Genomic DNA, 22,526 nt, shown 5'->3' on the forward strand with positions numbered 1-22,526 from the left:
TGTTATCAATTTATTTTATATTGCTTGCTAATAGAATGATTTAAAAAATGTTTCCTTAGAAGAACTGTCACTGTCTCTGTCATCCCGTTGCTCATCAATTTGTTCGAGTGGGCACCAGTAACATCTCTCATTGAGAGACTTATTGTTACTGTTTTTGGCATATCCAATACGCACGGGTAGCTTGCCAGGCTCTGCCATTCGGGCTCCATACTCTCGGTAGCTTGCCAGGTTCTCCGAGAGGGGCGGAGGAATAGAACACAGGTGGGCCTTGTGAAAGGCGAACGCCCAACCGCTGTGCTATCGCTCCAGCCCCCTTAGAAGAACATTAGTGTAAATTGTTGTGTCTCACCATGGAGACAGTCCTTGTATAAGAGATTACTACAATTTACAGGTTAAGCCTTCTGTGTTTATGTTTTGTTAATTGAGATTGGTTGCCTTCTTTTTTTTTTTTTTCTTTTTGGGTCACACCTGGCAATGCACAGGGGTCATTCCTGGCTCATGCACTCAGGAATTACCCTTGGCGGTACTCAGGGGACCATATGGGATGCTGGGATTTGAACCCGGGTCGGCTGCGTGCAAGGCAAACGCCCTACCCGCTGTGCTATCACTCCAGCCCGAGATTGGTTGCCTTCTATATTACATAGGTAGACCTTACCTATTACTTGTAAACTCCAAATATGTTACATATGTAGACCTGATCTATTTTCCCGCCTTGGGTTTTTTTTTGGGGGGGGGTCACACCTGTTGAAGCACAGGGGTTACTCCTGGCTCTGCACTTAGGAATTACCCCTGGTAAGGTTCAGAAAATAGGATGCTGGGAATTGAACCCAGGTCACCCGCGTGCAAGGCAAATGCCCAACCTGCTGTGCTATCGATGCAGCCTCCATAGACCTTACCTATTTATAGATGTAAATGCCAAAATATATTGACAGAATTGCTTTAAAAGTTTTATTAATAATAGGTGAGACATGATTATTACTATAGCAAGATCCAAGTATAGAATAAAATCTAATGCAATATACTTTAGGTTCCAGAGTTGAAAACACACACACATATGTATAAATGAAAATAGGCATTTTATTATATTGTATTAATTGGTTGTAATTTTCTTATTTGCATCATAATTGTAATTATATGTGAGTTTCAAGAAAGCCTGGGCATGCGGGACTTGAGCATTAGGTGGCCGAGAACCGTTCCACTGGCCGGCCCGCTTCGATGAATGAAGGGCCTTCGGAACAGAGAAACAGGGCCCCAGGCTTTTTAGTAGTCAGTTTATTTCTCTGTCCTTCTCAATGTAGTTCAAGCTCTCCCTTACAGCACAGTTGTAATCATAGGTAGTCGTAGACCTATAACAATTTTGGTTGTAGGTCCAGTCATCATAGTTCCATCATCCTAGGCTCCTCTTTCCCCCTTACAGCATAGTTATGTAGAAATCATGAAGGCCGGGAGTACATCTAGATGGAGTTGAACATGGTCAACAAACAGAGGTAAACCCACTCCTTCAGGGGAAGTTCTAGGAGATTAATTCAAGGTCAAGACCTCATCTGAAGGTTCAGCACTCTAGATTACTAGGAGATCAGCTCAAGGGTGGGATTCCATCTAGGGTGTATTGCTTTCTCCTTTCCCCAGCTAGTAATCTATATAGCCAATCATAGTAAATTTGCTTCTTACAATATTTCTAGTCATTTTGTATAGACACAAATACAGTAAGCTTAAAGGTTGGCTCTTCCTAGGGACATGTTGCTATATATCCCAGACTACACTCCTCAGGCCAGGTTAGTCTCTCCTAACCCCAAAAGGGTCCTTATTCAGGTACTTCTTTTGAGGCCATGACAGAGTTTGTTCCATGACCATGCTCTTAACTTTCTATATTTATGGCGCTTAGCTTGCCCCCTTGCAATGCCAGTGTAGCTTACAGCTTGCCCTAGGTTCATCCTTGTCCCTCGCTGGGACCCTCCTTTTGGGAGTGTTAGGAAGTAAGGGCAACTAAGGCTTAAGTCAAGTAAATATGATGAATGCCCAGGAGTAGATATTATTTCGGAGTCAATTAACTCCCACATTACAAAAGCATTGCATCAACTGTCTTCCTGTGTCTATACAAAAAGGACATTGCTAAACCAAGCAAGTGACATAAAGAAAAGACAAAAGCAATATAGGATTATTAGTGTCTGATGGAATTGGATGTGCCTCAGGAGCACTGTTATAGGAGTAACTCAATAAACTTAAACTCCTATGGGAGAAGCAAGGACAACCCAATGTTATCCAACAATTATATAAATAAGAAAATATTTTACTGATTTATTTTCTTATCATCCTATTTTCCATTTCTTAAAAGTTTTATTGGAATAAGCAATAGAAAGTAAGTTTACTATGTACCTAAGGGAGCAGGTTTGGAGTGGGAGGGAAACTGGAGATATTGATGGAGGGAAGGTCACACTGGTGGTATTGGAACACCAACTGCTTGAAACAACTATATAATGAACAACTTTGGTGTATGATGGTGTTTTTAATAAAAATCAATTTTTTAAAAAAGAAGAGTTTTTAAAAGCCTTAAGCTTTATTTACGTGCATAAAGCCTCCTTAAGTGTAATCCCAGTTTCTCTCTTAGCCTCTCTAGTCTTCATTGGCACATACTTTTAAGTGTTATGCTATGAAACAACAGTCATAGATACTGTTGTACATACTGGCTTCAGAATTATGTTTTGGTAGGCTCTTAATTGCATTACTATATAATCACTACCCAAATTCCTCCTTACAGATAATTAATAAGTGTTACCAACGAGATTATAAATTTTACTTGGGGTTCAAGCCATAGTACAGCAGGTAAGCACTTGTCTTGCACGTGGCTTGACCCAGGATCTATACCCCAAAACCCCAGATGGTTCTCCAAGCCTGCCAGGAATGATCCCTGAAGAGCAGAGCCAGGAATAAGCCCTGATCAGGTGTGGCCTCAAAGCAAAAACAAATTAAGAAAATAAATTTAACTTGGAATTCATTAAAATTCTTTAAAATTCCTGTATTTAGAAGATATTTAGTTAAGGTATTTGTGGTTTTCTTGACAATGAGGTTCATTAGTATATTTTTAATATTTTAGCATGCTCAGAACTGTGGTGCTGGAACAGGGATTTTCCTTTTGATCAATGCGTCAGTGATTATCATCATCCGAGGCCACCGCTTCTGCCTATGGGGTTCTGTGTATTTGGATGCTCATGGAGAAGAAGACCGGGATCTGAGGTCAGTTGTGCATGCATATAGTTCATTGAAATTTTGTCAGAAACAGCAGTGTAGATGCAGATTTATCTGTAGATAGAGAGATATAGAGCATTTATATATGGGGGAGGGCACAAATACGTAGTGGGGGGATTCCTTAAAAAAAATCAAAATTTGCCATTTCAGTTGAATGAATTACTAGAGGTGGTAATAGAGATCAATCAGAAGACTTGAAAGTATCCACATGGCAGGCCTACTGATTCTGTGCATGCCCACCTTTTATTAACATACACACACACACACACACACACACACACACACACACACACACAGTTGTGACTTTAGAGCTGGTTGTGATTTTTGAAATATTTTCTCCATAGCACACTAAGGAAGCATGGGGGGGCAAACCCAAATTACTATATGAATATTTTTCCATAATCTGTATTTTAAGATGTATGTATACATGAAATCTTCATTATATTATGTTATTTTAATACTTTCTTTCCTTTTAATTTCAGGCGAGGCAAGCCTCTCTATATGTGTAAGGAACGATACAAAGTTCTTGAACAGCAGTGGATTTCACATACTTTTGATCACATCAATAAAAGATGGGGTCCACACTACAATGGGCTGTGACTCACCACGTCAGCATTGCATTATATCATCATTTTTCATTAAGAATTTCAACAATAAGCTTTAATTTGGGGGATTAATGCTTTTGCTGAGGGGAAAAAGATATATGTTATAAAGCCTTTCCAAAATTAGGTGCTTGGTAATCATATTAATGGTATAATTTGTTTTTAAGTATCTGGAGAACATAACAAGTAACAAGTTAAATCATTCTTTAGTGGTCATTTTCGTGAGTCCACAATTGATAAGAAGCACAACTTGTTGACGAAATCATTTAAAAATAATTCTCCCAGCAAGGCATATCAGATAATTCATTGATTCTGAGTGGGTGTGATTTATTTAAAGTTTTACTGCTTCTTTATATCTGTGTGTTTTAATTTGCATCTGCTAAACATAATGCATCTTTCTCCCCTGCCATTCTTGTGTTGATTTGAGATTTTTGCTGTATGTAATTAGAAAAAAAATGTAAAACATGATTTATGTGAAATACTGTATAGTAAAAGTTGGTCTAATAGTAGAAGTTTAAAACTTTTTCTTATTGTGAGGAATCTGTTAAAAGTTTAAGGCTTTGCTGAAAACTTAATTCATTCTCAGGAATTTCATAAATATTTTCCCCAGGTAAATAATTGAAATAGTTGTAAAATAAGTAGAGAGCTGCTGTTAATATAATACAGTACACTGAGGGGGAGGGCACAAATGTGTAGTTGGGGGGGTCCTTAAAAAATCAAAATTTGCCATTTCAGTTGGATGAATTGCTAGAGGTGGTAACAAATCGATTTTATGATCAATCAGAAGATTTGAGAGCATACACATGGCAGGCATATTGATTCTGTGCATGCCCACCTTTTATTACAAACCAGGTTTTTATTCAGATGATTAGATTGGAAATGTTCAGACTTCTCTTCTAATGAGGCATAATTTTGGAACTTTCCCATCAGCTGAAGAGGTTCATCTGTAGTGCATTTGTGCAGTGTAATCATTGCTGTTTCTGCTTGGTTTCCTGAAGGGGGATAGCCTCAGTGGCGGTGCCCCTAATGGATGAATTGTAGTGCGTTTGCATTCTTAGGAGCTGATGGGAAAAACAATTTATGTTTTGTAGGGGTTTTCAGTCTGTAAGAATGTGGAATGATTGAGCTGATAAAATTCATCCACTCTTTAAGTCGAAAAGAAAGATTACAGAAGAGCATGTTATATATTGCTACCAAGATTTTCCTTTCAAATGGTTCAGTAATTTGATGATGACTTCATATATAGTGCTATCAAGCAATTCCCGGTACTTTGGACTTCCATGGCTTGTTATATAACGTTGCATTTTTACATGTAAAAAATAAACTGAAGGACATCTAATGACAAAAATAAAGTCAAATCTATGATCTAAAAATTATTTGATAACATGACATTATCAAATATGGGATATTCCATGTAGGAAATGAACATAAAAGAATGACTTTGCATTAAACTAGAGAGAACAGCAAATATTCAGATGTGTTCAAAAGTCAAAAAATTGCCTGTAGTACTACAATAAAATACATGAAAATAGCTTGTTATTTTTATATACATTTCCAAAACATTAAGATAACTTTCTGAAAGACTAAATTGATTCTGTTTAACTACATAGCTGTCTTTTCCAACACATGGCTACTTTTTAAATTAATGTATCATAAGTTGAGCCTGTCATTTTTTGCATTGGTCTTTATGGATACCAGGCCATTTGTACGTGTGGTTGAAGAACAAAATGCTAATTTACATCTCTAGTACATACTGTTACAGGACTCATGAACTTGAATAATTCTACAGTTTGAAATTCTGATGCTATATGTACATGGTATAATGTATTCAGACTTTGATTACTACATATTTAAAATGGAATGTTTTATGGTTGTGCATATGGATGTGAAGTGAAAATATTAGCCTTAACATTAAAGAAATTTGGGTAGTGTTTATTTTGGTATTGGTGAATTAGTCACCAGTAAATTTACAAAAGCACTTGGTTGAAAATTGTACTTGAATACAAAATACATGCATGCTGCTAAACTAGAACTTTAATTTCCCTCCCATAACTTTTATAAGTCCCATTTATAAACCCACTTTTAAAATAACAGGTCCAAGTTAGAGTGATGTGTGTATATTATTCAAAAAAATGTACTGGTGTGGTATCTTGTATGAATGATCATTTAAATACAGTACATTACTGTAGAAGCTAAATCAGTCTTTATAATTAAGCAGAAATGACAAAACTAGGAATAATCAACATTGTAAGATATGTTAATAAAAACCTACTGTCATTGGTTTGTGAAAAATCTTTAAAATGTTTAATACTTACCTGTTTCTTTTTTTCCCCCCAGAGATAGTAACAGTGCTATATAACTGACAGTGCTATATAACTGAAAAGCAACTATTTGCATTACAACAAATAGTTGCTTAACGTGGAATTAAGTATACAGGGTTTGCTTTCCTTTAATATTAAGTTTCTTTTTCTTCTATCCTTGTTGCAAAAGTAATGCAATACTTCAGGTGTTTTTGGCAAGAAAGGGGAGAAGGAAATGGGTATATCAGATCTAATGAACATTGTTAAGGTTCTTGACAGTTTCCGAAATTCCTAGTTAGATTTTAGAAGTCTAAAGTAGTTCATTAAAATGTTTGTTTTGTGTGGTCTGCAAAGTTCTTAGAATTGACAATCTTTGCCCCAACCCTTCCATTCTCCAGTTCACCACCCAGTTTTCAGCTAGGAATCCTCTTTATGTTCACAAATCTTTCTTTCTTTTTTATGTGTTTTTTATGTTGATTGATTTCTGTAACTTAGAAAAGATGCTGACTAAACATACTAAAACTTAGAGGTAATAGTTTGAGCGGAGATATGACCTAATATCTCTACTGTACCCATGATTCTTATTTCTAATTCTCAAAGTCTCTGTCATTAACTTCTATTTGAAGTCATGTTTGGGAATAATAAAAAATAATAACATGGTTTGAATCTCTAGAATTCAGTCACCAAGATGATATAATACCCCGTGTTACACTTGACACATGCTGGTGACTGAGAGAGTGGGTTATTTGTCACTGTCTCCATCCCATTCACAGCATAAAGTTCTTTAAAATTTTTTTGTATAGTCTGTTCAATTGGAGTGGGCAGAAAAATGGCAGCATGATGACTTCTTTATGATTTCAGCTCCCTTGATAATGCAGCATATTTAGTATGAGTATGGAAGAGCTGTTTTCTCCAGTACTCGGCCAGCTGTGGAGTGAATATAACTGTAGCTAATGCAACCCAGTGAAAAGTTATAACAGAACCTTATGTAAAATTGCCTTTTGTGACTTAAACTAATGTCAAATGTGGCAGAGCCCAAGACCAGGCCAAAAGAAATGGGTATGAAAGCAGAAATAAAGAATTCAGGGAAAAAAGAAATGATAAAGGAAAAACAAGTCTGAAATAGAGAAGATTTCCCTTTATCTTGACAGAGGAGAAGTTCAGAAAGAGCGGGTCTGCTCTGTATGGGGTCTTGAGCTAGGTGGTAAAGGTTTAGGCATATGGTAGAAAGAGTAGAAATGAGTATTTCAATCACAGGCTCATGGTGAGTACCCAATGTGGTTAGAAGCCATAATATTTAATGGTGCCTGAGCTCAGCAGTTTAGGACCTGAAGGACAGAAATGAGACTACTAAAGGATCAGAGAGATAGTACAGGGATTAGGTTGCTTTCCTTGGATGCAGCTGATCCTGTTTCAGTCCCTGGCACAGCATAGTTCCCTAAGTGCTGCAGGGAGCAACCCCTCAAGCACTGCTAGATGTGGTTCAAGCTCCTCTCCCAACAAAAAAAGAAATTAGGGACTAGAGAGATTGTCCAGCAGGAAGGCAATTGCTGCTGCATGCGACCAACCTGACTTCAATCCCCAGCATCCCATGTGGTCCCCCAAGCCCTTCTAGGAATAACCCCTGAGCACTACTGGAGATGGCCCCCAAACAAACAATGGAGATTAGAATACTAAGGTACTTCTTGGTCTGAATATTAGGTGTCTGTTGATATAAAGTTGGAAGAGAATTAGTACTGCATTGAATGTGAGAAGTCTTCGAAATGAATCATTATTAAGTTAATAAAAATGCAGTTTACAAAATGTTTTGAAATTTTGAAAAATTGCATTAGTTTAAAAGCATTTAATTTATTCAATTTATCAAGCTATGTGCTAAATTCTGTGTGAAGTGGAATTGCAGCAGAAATGAACCTAGATTTGTCCCTTCTTTCATATAGCTTTGTGTGTGACTAATGCTGTAGCCAGTGCATTTTGTGGAGTGGAATAGAGAGAGCACTCTAGTCCAGGCTTGAGGCAGGTAAAGAGACTGAGGAAGCAGAGATCACAAGATGCTCTCCAAATACTGTATGGGACACCTGGGTGCAAGAGGTGTGTAGGGACAGGTAAAAGGGATAGCAAAGATCTCAAGTTGAGTGAGAACAGGATTTAAAAGGGAATTGTTCTTATTCTGGAATTTTGAGAGATGGACAAAAACTCAAGTAGAAAGTTTGTAAAATAAGTTTCCTCAGGGTTTTAGACTTTGTTCAGAGAGTATTGAGAAGCCTTTCTAGAGTGACATTTGATTTGCATATTAGAAAAAAGTCAGTCTGGCAGCTTTGTGGGGGGAAGTCCAGAGTGTCAGCATCAGCTCAGTCTTACTGAGAGACTTCGGACACAACATGATATTTAACTCAGTGTGCAGGGAGTTGTGGCTCAGAGGTGGACAGCATCAGAAGAAACCTGACAGAATTCAGGGAGGGTGAGGGAGAGCAGGTTGTATTTATTAACTGCCTGCTGTGTGTGAGAGACCAAGCCAAATGCTGGGCACACTCAACGAAACCAACTAAATACTGACAGTCTGTGGAAAACAACACTAAATCCATAATTGTAAGAAAATCAGCAAGTTAGGTGGGGAACCAATGTATTCATTTGGTTTGGGAAGTTAAAGGCTACATGGAGGAAGCAAGGTCTTTATTTTTTTTTTTTGCACTTTTATTTATTTTTTTATTTTTATTTTTTTAATTGAATCACCATGTGGAAAATTACAGTGCTTTCAGGCTTAAGTCTCAGTTATACAATGCTGAAACAACCATCCCTTCACTGGTGCCCATATCCCACCACCAAAAAAAAAAAAAATAGTACACCTCCCATCCCGCCCCCGCCCCCCGCCTTGTAACTGATAAATTTCACTTCACTTTCTATTTACTTTGGTTACATTCAATATTTCAACTCAAACCTCACTATTATTGTTAGGAGTACCCCACTAGAATCAGACCTGTTGTGAAGGGATATAAGGTTTTGGATTTCTGTACTTGCAACGAAGTCCAGGGGGATTTCTTCCAGGTATTGGATCATTGCAAGCTTGTAAACCCCATCTGTGGTCGTCATAATATGGCGATCACCACGCCCTTCACCCTCGGCAAGGAAAAGGCGAGAGAGAGAAATACCTTTCCCTTCCTGGGCGGGCATGGGGCCTTAGCTAAGTTCTCAGTCTGGAGACATTCTGCGAGGAGCTGCCCATGCCGAAAAATTTAGCTGGCATCTGGAGTCACGTTCATGCAGCTTCGGAGAGGCTGCACACACATGTGGCCCCTGGGATCACATCCTGGTGGCAGGCCAGAGGAAGCAAGGTCTTTAAAAGGGAAGAAGTTTTGATTCACATTTCCCTGATAACTGATGCAGAACATACCTTTTAGCCATTTGTATGTCTTCTTTGAGTGAGTTTCTGCTCGTCTCTTTTATTTTTGCTCTTTTGGGTCACACCCATCGATGCACAGGGGTTACTCCTGGCTTTGCACTCAGAAATTAGTCCTGGTGGTGCTTGGGGGACAGTATGGGATGCTGGGAATCAAACCTCGGTTGGCCACATGCAAGGCAAACGCCCTACCCGCTGTACTATCGTTCCAGCCTCCTATTCTCCCCATTTAAAAATTTTTTTACTTGCAAAATTCTGCCAGGGCTTTATGTATCTTGGTTCTAATACTTTTATCAGATGAATGGTGGGCAGATAGTTTCAGCATATGGGTGTCATATTATTCTGAACATCATTTCTTTTGTGTTGCAGAAGCTTCTTAGTCTGATGTGATTCCATTTATTTTTGATTCCATTTGGTTGGCCAGTGGCATTGAATCATTGAAGATACTTCTGGATTTAAAATGATAAAGTGTTTACGTACGTTTTCTTAGTTTATGGATTCAAGTCTAATGTTGAGGTCTTTAGTCAATTTTGATTTTACTTCTGTGCATGGTGTTTTCTCAATTTTTTTTTTTTTTGCTTGTGACCAAACCCATTTTTCCAACATTGTTAAAGAAGTTTTCTTTACTCCATGTCATATTTTTTGCCCCTTTATTGAAATGAAATTTTATAACACAAGGATCTGTCTCTGAACTCTCAGTTCTGTCCATTGGTATGAGAGCTTGGCCTTCCAGTGCCACATTGTTTTGATTCCTGTGGCTTTGTAGTAAAGCTTAAAGTTGGGGATAAAGAAACCTCCCATCTTTTTCCCTTGTGATTGCTTTGGCTCTTCACAGGGAAGGATTATTACTCTATATTAATTTCAAAAGCATAAATAAAAATTTAATCTATGTCTTAAAAATGACACATGTTTTTATAGGGACTGCTTTGAATCTGCAGGTTTGGGCAAGGTTGTCATTTTGACAATATTAATCCTTCTAATCCATGAACAGGGGATTTGTTTCCATTTCCTTGTACGCTCTCTTCCATTATTTATTTATCAGGAAAGTGCAAATCAAAACATGGAGGGGCTGGAGAGATAGTACAGCGGATAGGGTGTTTGCCTTGCAAACAGCCACAGGAATGGAACCATTCCATATGGTCCCCTGAGCGCTGCTAGGAGTAATTCCTGAGCACGGTTGAGTATAGCAAAACAAAACACCCCCCCCCCCCGCCTCCCGCCACCACCACCAAAAAGAACCCAACAAACAAACCCAAACCAGCAATGGAATATCCTCCCACTCCAGGGAGACTGGGTACATCACGAAGAGCAAAAACAACCAGTGTTGGTGTGGATATGGGAAAAGGGGACCTTCATTCACTGCTGGTGGGAAATTTAATGGGCCCAGCCTTTCTGGAAAACAATATTGACACTTTTCAAAAGCTGAGAATTGAGTTTCGTATGACCCAGCTATTCCACTTCTTGGTACTACCCTGGGGGCCTTATGTTTTCTAGTCATAGAAAACATTTACACTTTTTATGTTTATTGTAGCAGTATTCACTAAAGCTAAACCTGGAAACAAATGCCTGAGAACAAATGACTGAATAAATTATGGTACATATCCAAAATGTACATACTCAGCTATAAGAGAAGATGAAATCATACAATTGCTGCTACATGGATAGATCTGGAGAGTATTATACTGAGTGAAGTTAGGAGATGGGCGGACACAAAAACTGACTCTGGGCCATAATTGTCAACAGTTGATATAGAGAATGAGCAGAGAACAACAAGATTTAAAAAATAAAACAGCAAGCCAGGAAAGATACAAAGATGGCTTGTGTTAGAGTAATGACAGAAGCTCACTCATTTTCTGACTTCATGGTTGGTGGTATTTTACATGTTAGGAAAAAAGTGGAGGATAATCAGGTGTAAAGCTGAGATTTTGACATGTTGAATGTGAGATTCCTATAGGTTATCCAAATGTGCATCTGTCTCAACAGTTGGACCTTGAAGTCTGAGAATACAGGATAAAGTTCTGGAATGAAGATGTAGGTTGAAGAGTCATCATCTAACTTCTATCTGAAGCCATAGGAAAAAATGTGACAACTTACAGAAAGAAAAGTCCTTCATCAATGACAGAATTGCACTTGCGGAAAGATCAAACAAATCAATAGCCAATCATTCCAATTAAGAATTTGGATAGCTTACTGGCAATAAAATCCAGATCTAAAAAGCAATTATCTCTTCAGAAATACAAATTATTTCTAAAGCAGGTAGGTAGGCGGGGCCCTCGATAAGGAGGTCTGGAAACTTGTAATACCAAGATCTGCTCCTAGGCAGAATTGCTGCTGCCAGCCGCCAGCCCCCAGCCCCAAACCATAAACATTTACCAGCTCAAGCCTGAGGTGAGGACCTTGAGGTGCTGAGTCCCAGACGTCTGGTGGTGACACTGCCCTTTCCCTGACAGTGCCCTTGTGTGGACTTGGAAAGCTCCGGGCCAGAAGAGCATATGGGAAAGCCAATAAAACCAGCTTTGAAAACCCAAGTGGGGTGCACTCCTCTAGGAGTTATCTGTATCCTCGCTTGGGGTGTATGAAAGTTTCCTTTTATTTCATGCGGTTCTCTCTTCTCTCTGGAGATGTTTGCATTCCTTCTTGAATCCTTTTGTTTTCCTCCTTTTTATTTAGGCACAGTGGTTTTATTTTTAAAATCTTTTTATTGATTGAGGTTCTGTGATTTACAATACTGTTAATGATGATTTTCCTGCACATGATTCCAACACCGTAATCATACCAGTGTACCCACCTAACTCCCCTCAGGACCCTAATGTCCTTCCCTTTCAAACCTTGTCTCCAACCTGACTGATCCACATCTCAGTTGTGTATCAATTCTCCTATGTGTTGCGTTTGGTCCTTGCTGTATATCTTCAGGTGCCACACATGGGTGAGATCATCCTATATCCCTTCTTTTGACTGATTTCCCACAGCATGGTATTCTCTAGTTCCATCCACGTCACAGCAAATTGCATAGTTTTGTCCTTTTTTAGAGATACATAGTATTCTACTGCAGGCACTGTGATATGCAATACTGTTAATAGCAGCGTGTCTGACTCACAATGGTCTAACACCACATGCAGCACCAGGGCGCATGAACAAAAATAAACCTAGTGCTTTAATTTCACGGTGTAATTTAATTTCATGAGTTTAGAAAATCCTTGAAAAAATGTAAGAGAAATGGGGTACTTTGCCACCAAAAAAGTCATGAAAGGTGGCAATTGTTTAAGAGTGTATGGAGGAAGTAAGAGGGGGGAGAGAAAGAGAGCGAGTTACACTGAAACGGAAGGTTTTAAAGAGCCATATTATCTAGCAGCAAACTATTTGTTAAACTATTAATGGCAATAATTTATGTTTTACTTGGGGGTATGGGAGGGGTCCACATTTAGTGGTGTTCAGGGGCTACTCCTGGCTCAGTGCTGGGGGTGTCCCTGCAGTGGTTGGGTGCTGGGTGTTGAACTAGGGATTGCCACATGTAAGACAATGGCCTTACTCTTCACTACCCTGTACTCTCGCCCTATTTAATAATTAGGACAGAGGGGTGGGGAATTGGGACGCACCTGACTGTGCTCAGGGCTTATTCCTTGGTCTGTGCTTAGAGATCACCCTTGGCAATGCTCAGGGGACCATGTGTGGTACTAGGGATTGAAACATGGTTGGCCACATGCAAGGCAAGAGCCTTACTCCTGTACTCTCTTCTCCAGTTCTATATGCAGTAATTTCTAATATAAATAGCACACCCAATGAATTTGTAGCCATAGGGCATGGGTTGGGAAATGGAACGTGCTGCCTGCCGTTGACATCACTCAGGGTATGACAGTGAAGAGATGAGTTTAGAAAAGGTCATGCTGTATTGGTAATGGAAAGGAATATAGTTCCCAAATTTAATATATTGAAGAGCTGGAAAACATAACTGCTCTCAATCACAATCTCTAAAAGATAAAGCTGACAGATTTGAATAACAGAGAATGAGAACTCAACCTAGTGGCAAAGAGAAAGCTTGGAAATGCCTTTGTGAAGGCATTTTTCACTTGTCTCCAAGTGAAAAATGAAGTGTGTGGGCTTGTGTTAAGTATGTCCTTTCATTAGGATAAAATGGTTTAAAGGAAAAGAGACTAAAAATATGGTTGCCCCCCAAGCCAATCTGGTAAGCCTAAGGTACCTGTAACTTAATGAGAAAAACTCTTAGAAGCCAGAGAGAAAGTGAAATAGCAAAGTTCAGATGTCTGAAAAAAAATCACTTGGTAATACTTTTGAAACTTGGAACTTACTGGACTCCAGCAGATAAAATGTCTTCAAGAAAGTTACAGTGTTAAACGCCAAGAATAAATCTGGATATTAGAAGTCTGTGGCACTCTACACAACTGTAGATGAAAGGGAAGTAGGTTGTCAGAAGTGTCCTGAAGAAAAAAACTCTCAAATGTCCACTTCAGTGGGAATGTGGTATAATAGAGAGGCAACACTTCTCAGGGCATGGAGTCATGGGCCACAAAGCAATGGACAGGGATGCACCCTCTCCAAAGGCAGAATCAGGACCTAATTAGGAGTTCTACACACCTCTCCAGCAAAGCTTTCCTTATAATTTCAAAATGGCTATGAATGAATGAAAAACAACTTTCATGTTCCTGTTTTGTAAATGGAAGTATTTATTGTGTTGATCCTACCCCTTTACCTTATTAATTTACATTATGCTTTTAAAATATATAGTTAGGATGCGAGCTAAAATCAGTATTTCTCAAAAAGTTTTTAATAAATATGAAGTCTTAAAATGTATATGAAATCACTTCATATTTGTATTTTAAAATGTTCTAAAGAGGGAGGGGAAAGAGTACAGAAAGGAAGGTGCTTGCCTTACATGTGTTGCAGTGGAAACAACCTTGATTCATGGCCCAGTACCACAGAGGGTTCCCTGAGCACCTCTGGGCATCACTCCCAACAAAGAGCCAGAAACAACCGCTGAGACTGCTGGCTGTGGCACAATCCCCTTTCCTCAAATATCCTAAGAGAAAATAGCCATCAAATCCCCCTTCCCCAGAGATTATAGACTTTGGATATAAGGAAAAATTGCCAGAGTAAAATATCACAGTTTTTAAGTGATAATGTGTGTATGACATTTACTACAGTTAGAATAATAATTTGGGGGCTGGAGCGATAGGACAGCAGGGACAGTGTCTACCTTGAAACAACCCACCTGGGTTCGATTCCCACCACCCCATATGGTCCCCCGAGCACCACTAGGAGTGATTCCTGAGTGCAGAGCCAGGAGTAACCCCTGAGCATCACCAGAGTTACATTGCCAAAAAAGGCACAATAAACATGAGTTCACTGATTTTTTTTTTTAAAGAAATAATTTGCGACTGGAGTAATAGTACTGTAGGCAGTGTGCTTGCCTTACAAGCAGCTTGCCCAGGTTAAATCCAGGGCATCCCATATGGTCCCTCTGAGCCTCGCCAGAAGTGTTTATTCCAGGAAAATAGCCAATCTGTGTAGATTTGGTCTCCAAGTATTGGAATCATTCCTACGTGATTATTCATCATGGATATTTCTTCTAGTACAACAAAAATGAAGAACACTGATGTGAATAACAGTAAAAGTCATTGAAAAATATGTTAAAAAATTTCAAATGTCATCTAAGGGAAGAAAAGTCTGAAAGTAAATCTATATAATTATGATTCCTTTAAGTTATCAATATAACACAATTAGTTTAAATAACTTAGAAGCTAGAGTTTACCGCCTAAAATATGAGTTAATATAAACAATAAAATAAGTGAAATAAACTACTGAAACTCAGAAATTCTCAAACATTTTAGAGAAAAGACATTTTTTTTCATCCAAATATTTCAATGATCTTCAATGTTTGATAATTACTATAATTTTTTAAATTTTGTTCTTTTTTGGGGGGTACATCTGGTGTACTCAGGGGCTTTCTCCAGGCTCCGCTGTGCTATCGCTCCAGCCATGATCCAGATACTCACAAATAAATGTTGGAAGAAATCAACAGGCTGCAGAGATGTTTCCAGACCCCAAAGTCACCATCCAGTTAAAACTGTAACTCCAGGTATATCACCTTATTTAAAATTTTAGAATTCCTGAAGCAGCACTCCACATTGGATGGGGTGTAAAGTAGAAGGCAATCAATACCAATTTTAAAAATATTAGCGTGCACGTGCACACACACACACACACACACAAACACACACAATCATTATCCTAAAACACCAAGTAGAAGAACCAAAAGTATCCTTCCTTAAGAACTGGGCACCAGAAGAAAGTGATGTGCATGATGCCCTCTCTGTAACAGCATTGTAAACCACAGGGCCTAAAGGGGAAAAAGAAAAAGGAAAAAGTACCTGTCACAGAGGCAGCCTGAGGAAGGGTGGGGGTGGGGAGGAGAGGGAAACTAGGGACATTGGTGGAGGGAAGTGGATACTGAAGGGATTGGTGTTGAAATATTATATACCTGAAACCCAATCCTAAGTAATTTTGTAACTTTGTAATTCATGGTGATTAAATTAAAAAAAATTTTTAAGTGTCCTTCCTGCAATAGATTGGAAAAGAAAAAAATATGTAATTTATTAGCAGCAGGGTTACTATAGGGTAATAATATACTATATAAAATATACTTATTTTCACTTACAATAATTTTAATTTTTATAAGTAACTGTCACTATCACCCTGTTGCTTATCAATTTGCTCAAGCGGGCACTAGTAACGTCTCTCATTGTGAGATTTATTGTTACTGTTTTTGGCATATCCAGTACGCCACAGGTACCTTGCCAGGCTCTGCCGTGCGGGTGCGATACTCTCGGTAGTTTGCCGGGCTCTCCGAGAGGGATGCAGGAATCGAACACAGGTTGGCCGAGTGAAAGGCGAACACCCTACCCATGTGCTATCACTCCAGCCCTATTTGTAAGTAACAAGCAAAAAAAAAATCACAGAGACAAGTAATCTTTTGGAAGTAACTGATCCTTTAAACAATCAAAAATGTTTAGGAAAAATTTCACAGTGGGTAGGGCATTTGCCTTGCACGTGCAGACCCGGGTTTGATTCCTCCGCCCCTCTTGGAGAGCCCAGCAAGCTACCGAGAGTATCCCACCCGCATGGCAGAGCCTGGCAAGCTGTCCGTGGTGTATTCAATATGCCAAAAACAGTAACAACCAGTCTCACAATGGAGACGTTACTGGTACCTCCTCGAGCAAATCAATGAGCAATGGGATGACAGTGATACAGTGATACAGTGATCTGGATCATGGCCCATTAATGAGCTTATATGGTGCCAGAGTCAGTTCATGGGTGTGACTGCCAGGTTCCCGGAAAAACGGGGATGGAGAGAGGTTTCCCATCTCTGACTTAGTGAGAGCCCCAAGACTTGAGAACGATTTGGTCTTATAGAGAAAAACAAACAAGACAAGTCATAGACACCCTGGTGGCACGAGGGGTGTCTATTGTATATGTCATCAGGCATTTCCATCCAGTTTTCTAAGATCACTAATAATTAAATTTGGTAAGTTGGGGAAATTTTTACAACACAAAGATGCTTATCTTTTCTTTGGGGGTTACATCTGGCAATGCACAGGGGCAAGTTCTGACTGTTCAGGGGGTTACTCCAGTGGTCCTTGTGGGATCTGCAGTGCTGGGGATTGAACATCTCACCTGCAGAGAACATACTCGGCCCCATGCACAGTCTCTCCAGCTCCAATATTTATCCTAACAGTGAAATGTGCCTCCATATCTCAACTCCCTTCACCTGAAAAGTGCAGAAGAGAGAGGCTAGAACAAGACCCTAAACTGAGGAAGGACAAGGCTAAACCTGTGAATGAATTAGATACTGGAAAAGACATTTGTGAAAGTTCTAGTGCCTGTTGCAAATCCTCTGAAATGCATCAGCAAAGAGAACTGGGTGAATTTTCCAGGGTTCTACGTTTTGACGAGACAGAAAGGTCAGGGAACTAGTGAAAATATGGGCACAATTTGAGCATGTACCTCAAAGAAGAAATTGATTGTATCACTATTGTTGGTGTTTGTTTGGAAAATTACAGACAGCTTCACACAGCCCTTTCTTCCAGGAATTTCTGATTCTTTTTTTAATTGAATCATAATGAGATACACAGTTAGAAAGTTCTTCATGATTGGGTTTCAGTCATATGGTGTTTCATCCCCTACTACCAGTGTCCCCAGTTTCACTCCTTTCCCCTTCCCCCCAGTCTGGCTTTATGGTAGGAACTTTTCTTCTCTCTCTCTCTCTCTCTCTCTCTCTCTCTCTCTCTCTCTCTCTCTCTCTCTCTCTCTCTCTCTCTCTCTCTCTCTCTCTCTCTCTCTCTCTCTCTCTCTCTCTCTCTCTCTCTCTCTCTCTTCCTTTATTTCCTTTTGGAAATTATGTTTTGCAATATAGGTACTGAAAGGTTATCACATTTGTCCCTTTATCTACTTTCAGCATTCAGTTCTTGTTCAGAGTGTTAATTTCCAACCATTCTTGTAGTGGTGGTTCCTTCTCTGATGATCTATTTTTAATTTTCCCCTTCCTTTCTGCTTCTGCTTAGTATCTGTCTCTGAGTCTCAGGATGTTTCCTTCCTTATCCTGGGAAGAATTCTGGCTTGGTTGATTTTTTTTTTTTATTTATTTTTTTTTTTGCTTTTTGGGTTACATCTGGCTCTGCACTTAGGAATTACGCCTGGCTGTGCTCAGGGGACCATATGGGATGCTGGTAATCGAACCTCGGTCAGCCTGGATCGGCCTTGCGCAAGGCAAGCGCCCTACCCGCCATGCTAATTGCTTCAGCCCCCAGGCTTGGTTGATTTTTTTAAGAAAAAAAAATTTTTTTAAAAGTCTGTTTCCCTCTGCGTGTTCATGGAAACACACCTGGAGGAGCTGCTGGGGGCGGGAGTCCAGCCAGGCAGAGTCAGCTGGGGCAGGCGGGCGCGCCTGGACCATCCCTCAGACTCCATTCCATCCTTAAGTGTTCAATTGCTAACTACCACGCTCCTCCAAGGACCATTTAACGTGTAGAGTTTTGCAGAGATAAATCTGAGTGTTAATTCTACCCCTCGGATTAGCTCTTTCAAGCTGGTTCCTCTCCCTTGAGCACGTATCCTTCAAAGCCTCTCTGCTCGCTGGCTGGCTTGCTCTTCCAAACTCTTCGTCTTGTGAACACGAATTTCTTTCCTTCGCCTTTCATCTCCATGGGGCTTAGTCCTGTGCTGGTCGCCAGCGCTGCAAACCCCTGCACCAGCCGCGGTGAACTACCTGGAGACCCCGGGGGAGAGTTCTTGGTCTTGGGCCTGCCTTTCTTACCTGTAAAACGGGACTTACCTGTAAAGCGTCCCCGCTTCTGTGGTCCTGGGGAACAGGAACTGAGTGAGTAGGACCAGACTCCTAGGATGGTTTGGAAGAAACTGTGACAGTGTGAGGATTGTTTGCTCTGAATTTGCCTCCGGTGTTATTCATAGCTGAGAAGCACTTTGTTTTTATGTCAAATCTTATCAGTTGTTTAATTTGTAGATTATACTTTACAGAAGACTTGTTTCTGTCAGTAAAAAGTAGCTGGAAGGCAAAGAATAGTAACAGGAATTTCACAGAACAGAAACTTAAATATATTTTAGGGAAAAAATAGCTTAACCTCACTAACAGGAAAATAAAAGTCAAGAGTAAGGTGCTGAAGACATGGTATAGAGATTAAGGCATTTGCCTTCCATAGATTTAGTCGACCCTTGATCCTTTCTGGCAACGCATACAGTCCCCTTAGCACAGAGCTAGGAACACCCACTGAGCACTGCTGGGTGTGGCGCCAAGACCCTTCTAAAGTCCCCTCCTTTTCATGCCCCCCCCCACCAAACCAAAAAAAAAAAATCACTATTCTAGAGACCACTGTTCTGGCAGTACTTAGCCAATGTAAATATATATTGTTCATGACCTATCTACCCCAACCCCGGATTTATATTCTAGAGAAATGTTTGCACTAGAGATAGGTAGGAACTTTGCTGAAATATCACAGAAGAAAAAAGAATTTTAAAAAGTACTTGGAACAAAGGGCTGGAGCAATAGAGCAGTGGGTAGGGCATTCACCTTGCACATGGCCTACCTGGGTTTAATTCCTCCACCCCTCTCAGATAGTCCAGCAAGCTATGAGAGTATCTCACCCCCCATGGCAGAGCTTGGCAAACTACCCGTGGCATATTCGATATGCCAAAAACACTAACAACAAGTCTCACAATGGAGACATTACTGGTGCCCACTCGAGCAAATCTATGAGAAACGGGATTACAGTGATACAGTTGGAACAAAATGCCTGAAATCAGAAATGACAAACTAGATGTTCACATAGCAAGAGCTAATTGTTCAAAAACAGGATGTTGAGCAAACTGAGATGTAGGCTAGTGGTTCTTAAAATTGACTGATCACTGGAATCACTGGAACAGACTTAAACATACTGAGCCAGGGTTCTCTCCCAAATTATTCGATGTCATGATCATGGTTGTGGTCTGACCCTCAACCATGTGTTTCACTGAAGTATAATTAAGAAAAATCGTACATACAACAGTGTACCAGTGTTATTTTTATGTAAATCATGAAATGCTGAGCACAATCATGCTAGTTAACAGGTTATTTAATTCCCAGTTATCTTTTTAGTGTGTGGCAGAAACATTTAAGATCTACTTTTTTTAATAAAAAAATTCTTTTTAGGAACAAGAAAATGTTGTTTATTCAAGACTTGCTATACCAAGGGAATAAATTATCTCGGATCACATTCCATAGGAACTCACGGGTGGATTCTAGTAGCAAATGGATGATTTCAGACATGCTGGGATTGGGTGCAGTTGCCTGGGGAGGCTAGAGGTCAGCTAACTAGACACAGGATCACCTATGTGCTTGGTTACACAAAGGTGGTATTTAGTTTCTTCAGAGTTGAGGCAGATATGTGTAAACATTAGAGATTCTACCAATTATTCTTTTGTAAATTTCAATACTGTACACAGCGCATTATTATTATTATTTAAAATTTTTTACATTGAGATTCTGTGGTTTGCTGTAGGATGACATTAATTTGTTCTTTCCCCACTTCCCACAAGTTGCTTTTCCCAATTTATCCTGGAGCTTAGGTTTATCCCGGTCACACCCATCAAGGTGCTCCTGAGTCACTCCCATTCCTTTGTTTAGCTGTAACCACTTCTCTATGTTCTCTTCCCCAAACAGTTGATCAGCTTTTCCCCCTAATGAAATTGTTAATTTGTAAGGTCAGATCTTTTTAGGACACTGAGTTTATATTATAAGTTAATATTGCCTTTCTCTTCTCCTTGTGTCTTTTGAATAATTTACTTTAAACCAATGTCCATTTTGTACAGACACAAAAAGACAATATTATCCTTTTGTAACTTGTGATTTAATTGGCTTCGAATATTATTCATTCCTGGGCATCTGCTTTCTCCACTTAAGCCTAATTTCCCTCAGTTCCTAGTACTCCAAATGCAGAGTCCCAACGAGGGATGGGACACATCCAGGACAAGAGGTGAGTTATGTGCTACCCTGGCATCGAGATGGGCCTGGCCAAAGTGCCTAATTCTTAACTATAAGTTAAGAGCTTGATCATGGATAAATGCTGTCATGATCCAAAAGTAATGATGAGACTAGGACCCTGCTAGGGATAGGAAAGACTAATCTGGCCTGAGCACTGTAGTCTGAGATCGAGATGGCCCCAGGAGAGCAATTCTATAAGCTTAATGCAGTTCTTATTGTGTCCATACAAAATGATTAATATTATGAATGCTTATATGTTTGCTGGATGAGGAGAGGAGAAACACACTCATGGGACTCTGCCCTTGGGTGGATGGTCCTGCTGAAGGAGAATCTGTCCTAAAAGCAGCATCCCCTGAAGGGAAGGAACTTTACCCCTATTGATGGTGACCACACCTATGTGTAAGCCACAACCCCCTAATGCTGGGGGGATTTAACTGGGCTGTAAGAGTGGGTTGGGGGATGAGATCCAGAGAGAGATCCAGAGCCAGGAGAGAAGCTGAGGGAGAAACAGGAGAGAATGGAATAAACAACAACTAATCAAGCAACCGGTTTGGCCTTCTTCCTTCCTTCGCCTGCCCTTGACCAACAGCCACACACAGCGGTACCAGAGCACCGAACATGGGTGGTGAGACAGAGTTGCCCAGAGAGCCTGCGAGTACACACGCCCCTCGGCGTGCTTAGTTTTTTACAGTTTGCAGTGCTATTCGATAATGGTTTCTCATGCACACAATTCCAACACCACATCCATGACCATGTACCCTCTCCTTCTCCCAAGAATCCCAATACTCCTCCCTCCCAACTTCCCCCAAACGCAAGTAAGTGGATAATTTCTTCCACTTTATTGCTTTAGACTTGTGTTACTACTACCTTGTGTATCTTTAGGTCCCACACAAGAGAAAGATAATTCTGTATCTCTGCCTTTCCTTCTGACTCATTTCACTCAGCATGAATTCTCTAGGTCCATTCATATTGCATCAAATTTTTATTTTTATTCTTTCTTAAAGAATGATTTCATTCTTTCTTAAAGCTGCATGGTATTGTATCATGTATGTATGCCATAGTTCTTGATCCATTCACCTGTAATTGGGCTTTTGGGTTCTTTTCATATGTTTGCTATTGTACAAACTGCAGCAATAAAATAGCTGTGTATATATGCACTTTCAAATCAATGTTTTACAACATAGAATTATTAACTGTCATCTCCCTTTTGCACCTTAGATCTCCTGAGCTTATTCTGAGTAACTGAAACCTTGTCTTCTCATAATTTTAGAGAATATACTAAATTTCAGGATAATCTCAAGGACATTTTGCAGCAGTGGGGAAGACAAGGAAGAAAGAGAAGAATTGGTGGTTCTGGAACCAGCAGAACATTGCTCTGATGGAAATGTGTTAACTCTGACCTCAAGATCACTGCTTCCAGAAGAATTTTAGAAGGA

General features: G+C 39.8%; 1 protein-coding gene across 4 annotated transcripts in view; it reads left to right on the top strand.

Moving 5' to 3' along the window:
- Window positions 1-6,125, top strand: part of UBR3 (ubiquitin protein ligase E3 component n-recognin 3) — a 158,909-nt gene extending 152,784 nt beyond the window's left edge. For all 4 annotated transcript variants that reach the window (XM_055123540.1, XM_055123542.1, XM_055123541.1 and 1 more), the window contains 2 exons: window positions 3,095-3,234; window positions 3,729-6,125. In XM_055123540.1, the coding sequence (XP_054979515.1) occupies window positions 3,095-3,234; window positions 3,729-3,846 (258 nt within the window). In that variant the 3' untranslated portion in view covers window positions 3,847-6,125. The remainder of the gene's footprint in view (window positions 1-3,094; window positions 3,235-3,728) is intronic.
- The last annotated feature ends 16,401 nt before the right edge of the window (window positions 6,126-22,526 follow it).

This window comes from Sorex araneus, chromosome X (genome assembly GCF_027595985.1).
Source record: "Sorex araneus isolate mSorAra2 chromosome X, mSorAra2.pri, whole genome shotgun sequence".
NCBI lineage: Eukaryota > Metazoa > Chordata > Mammalia > Eulipotyphla > Soricidae > Sorex > Sorex araneus.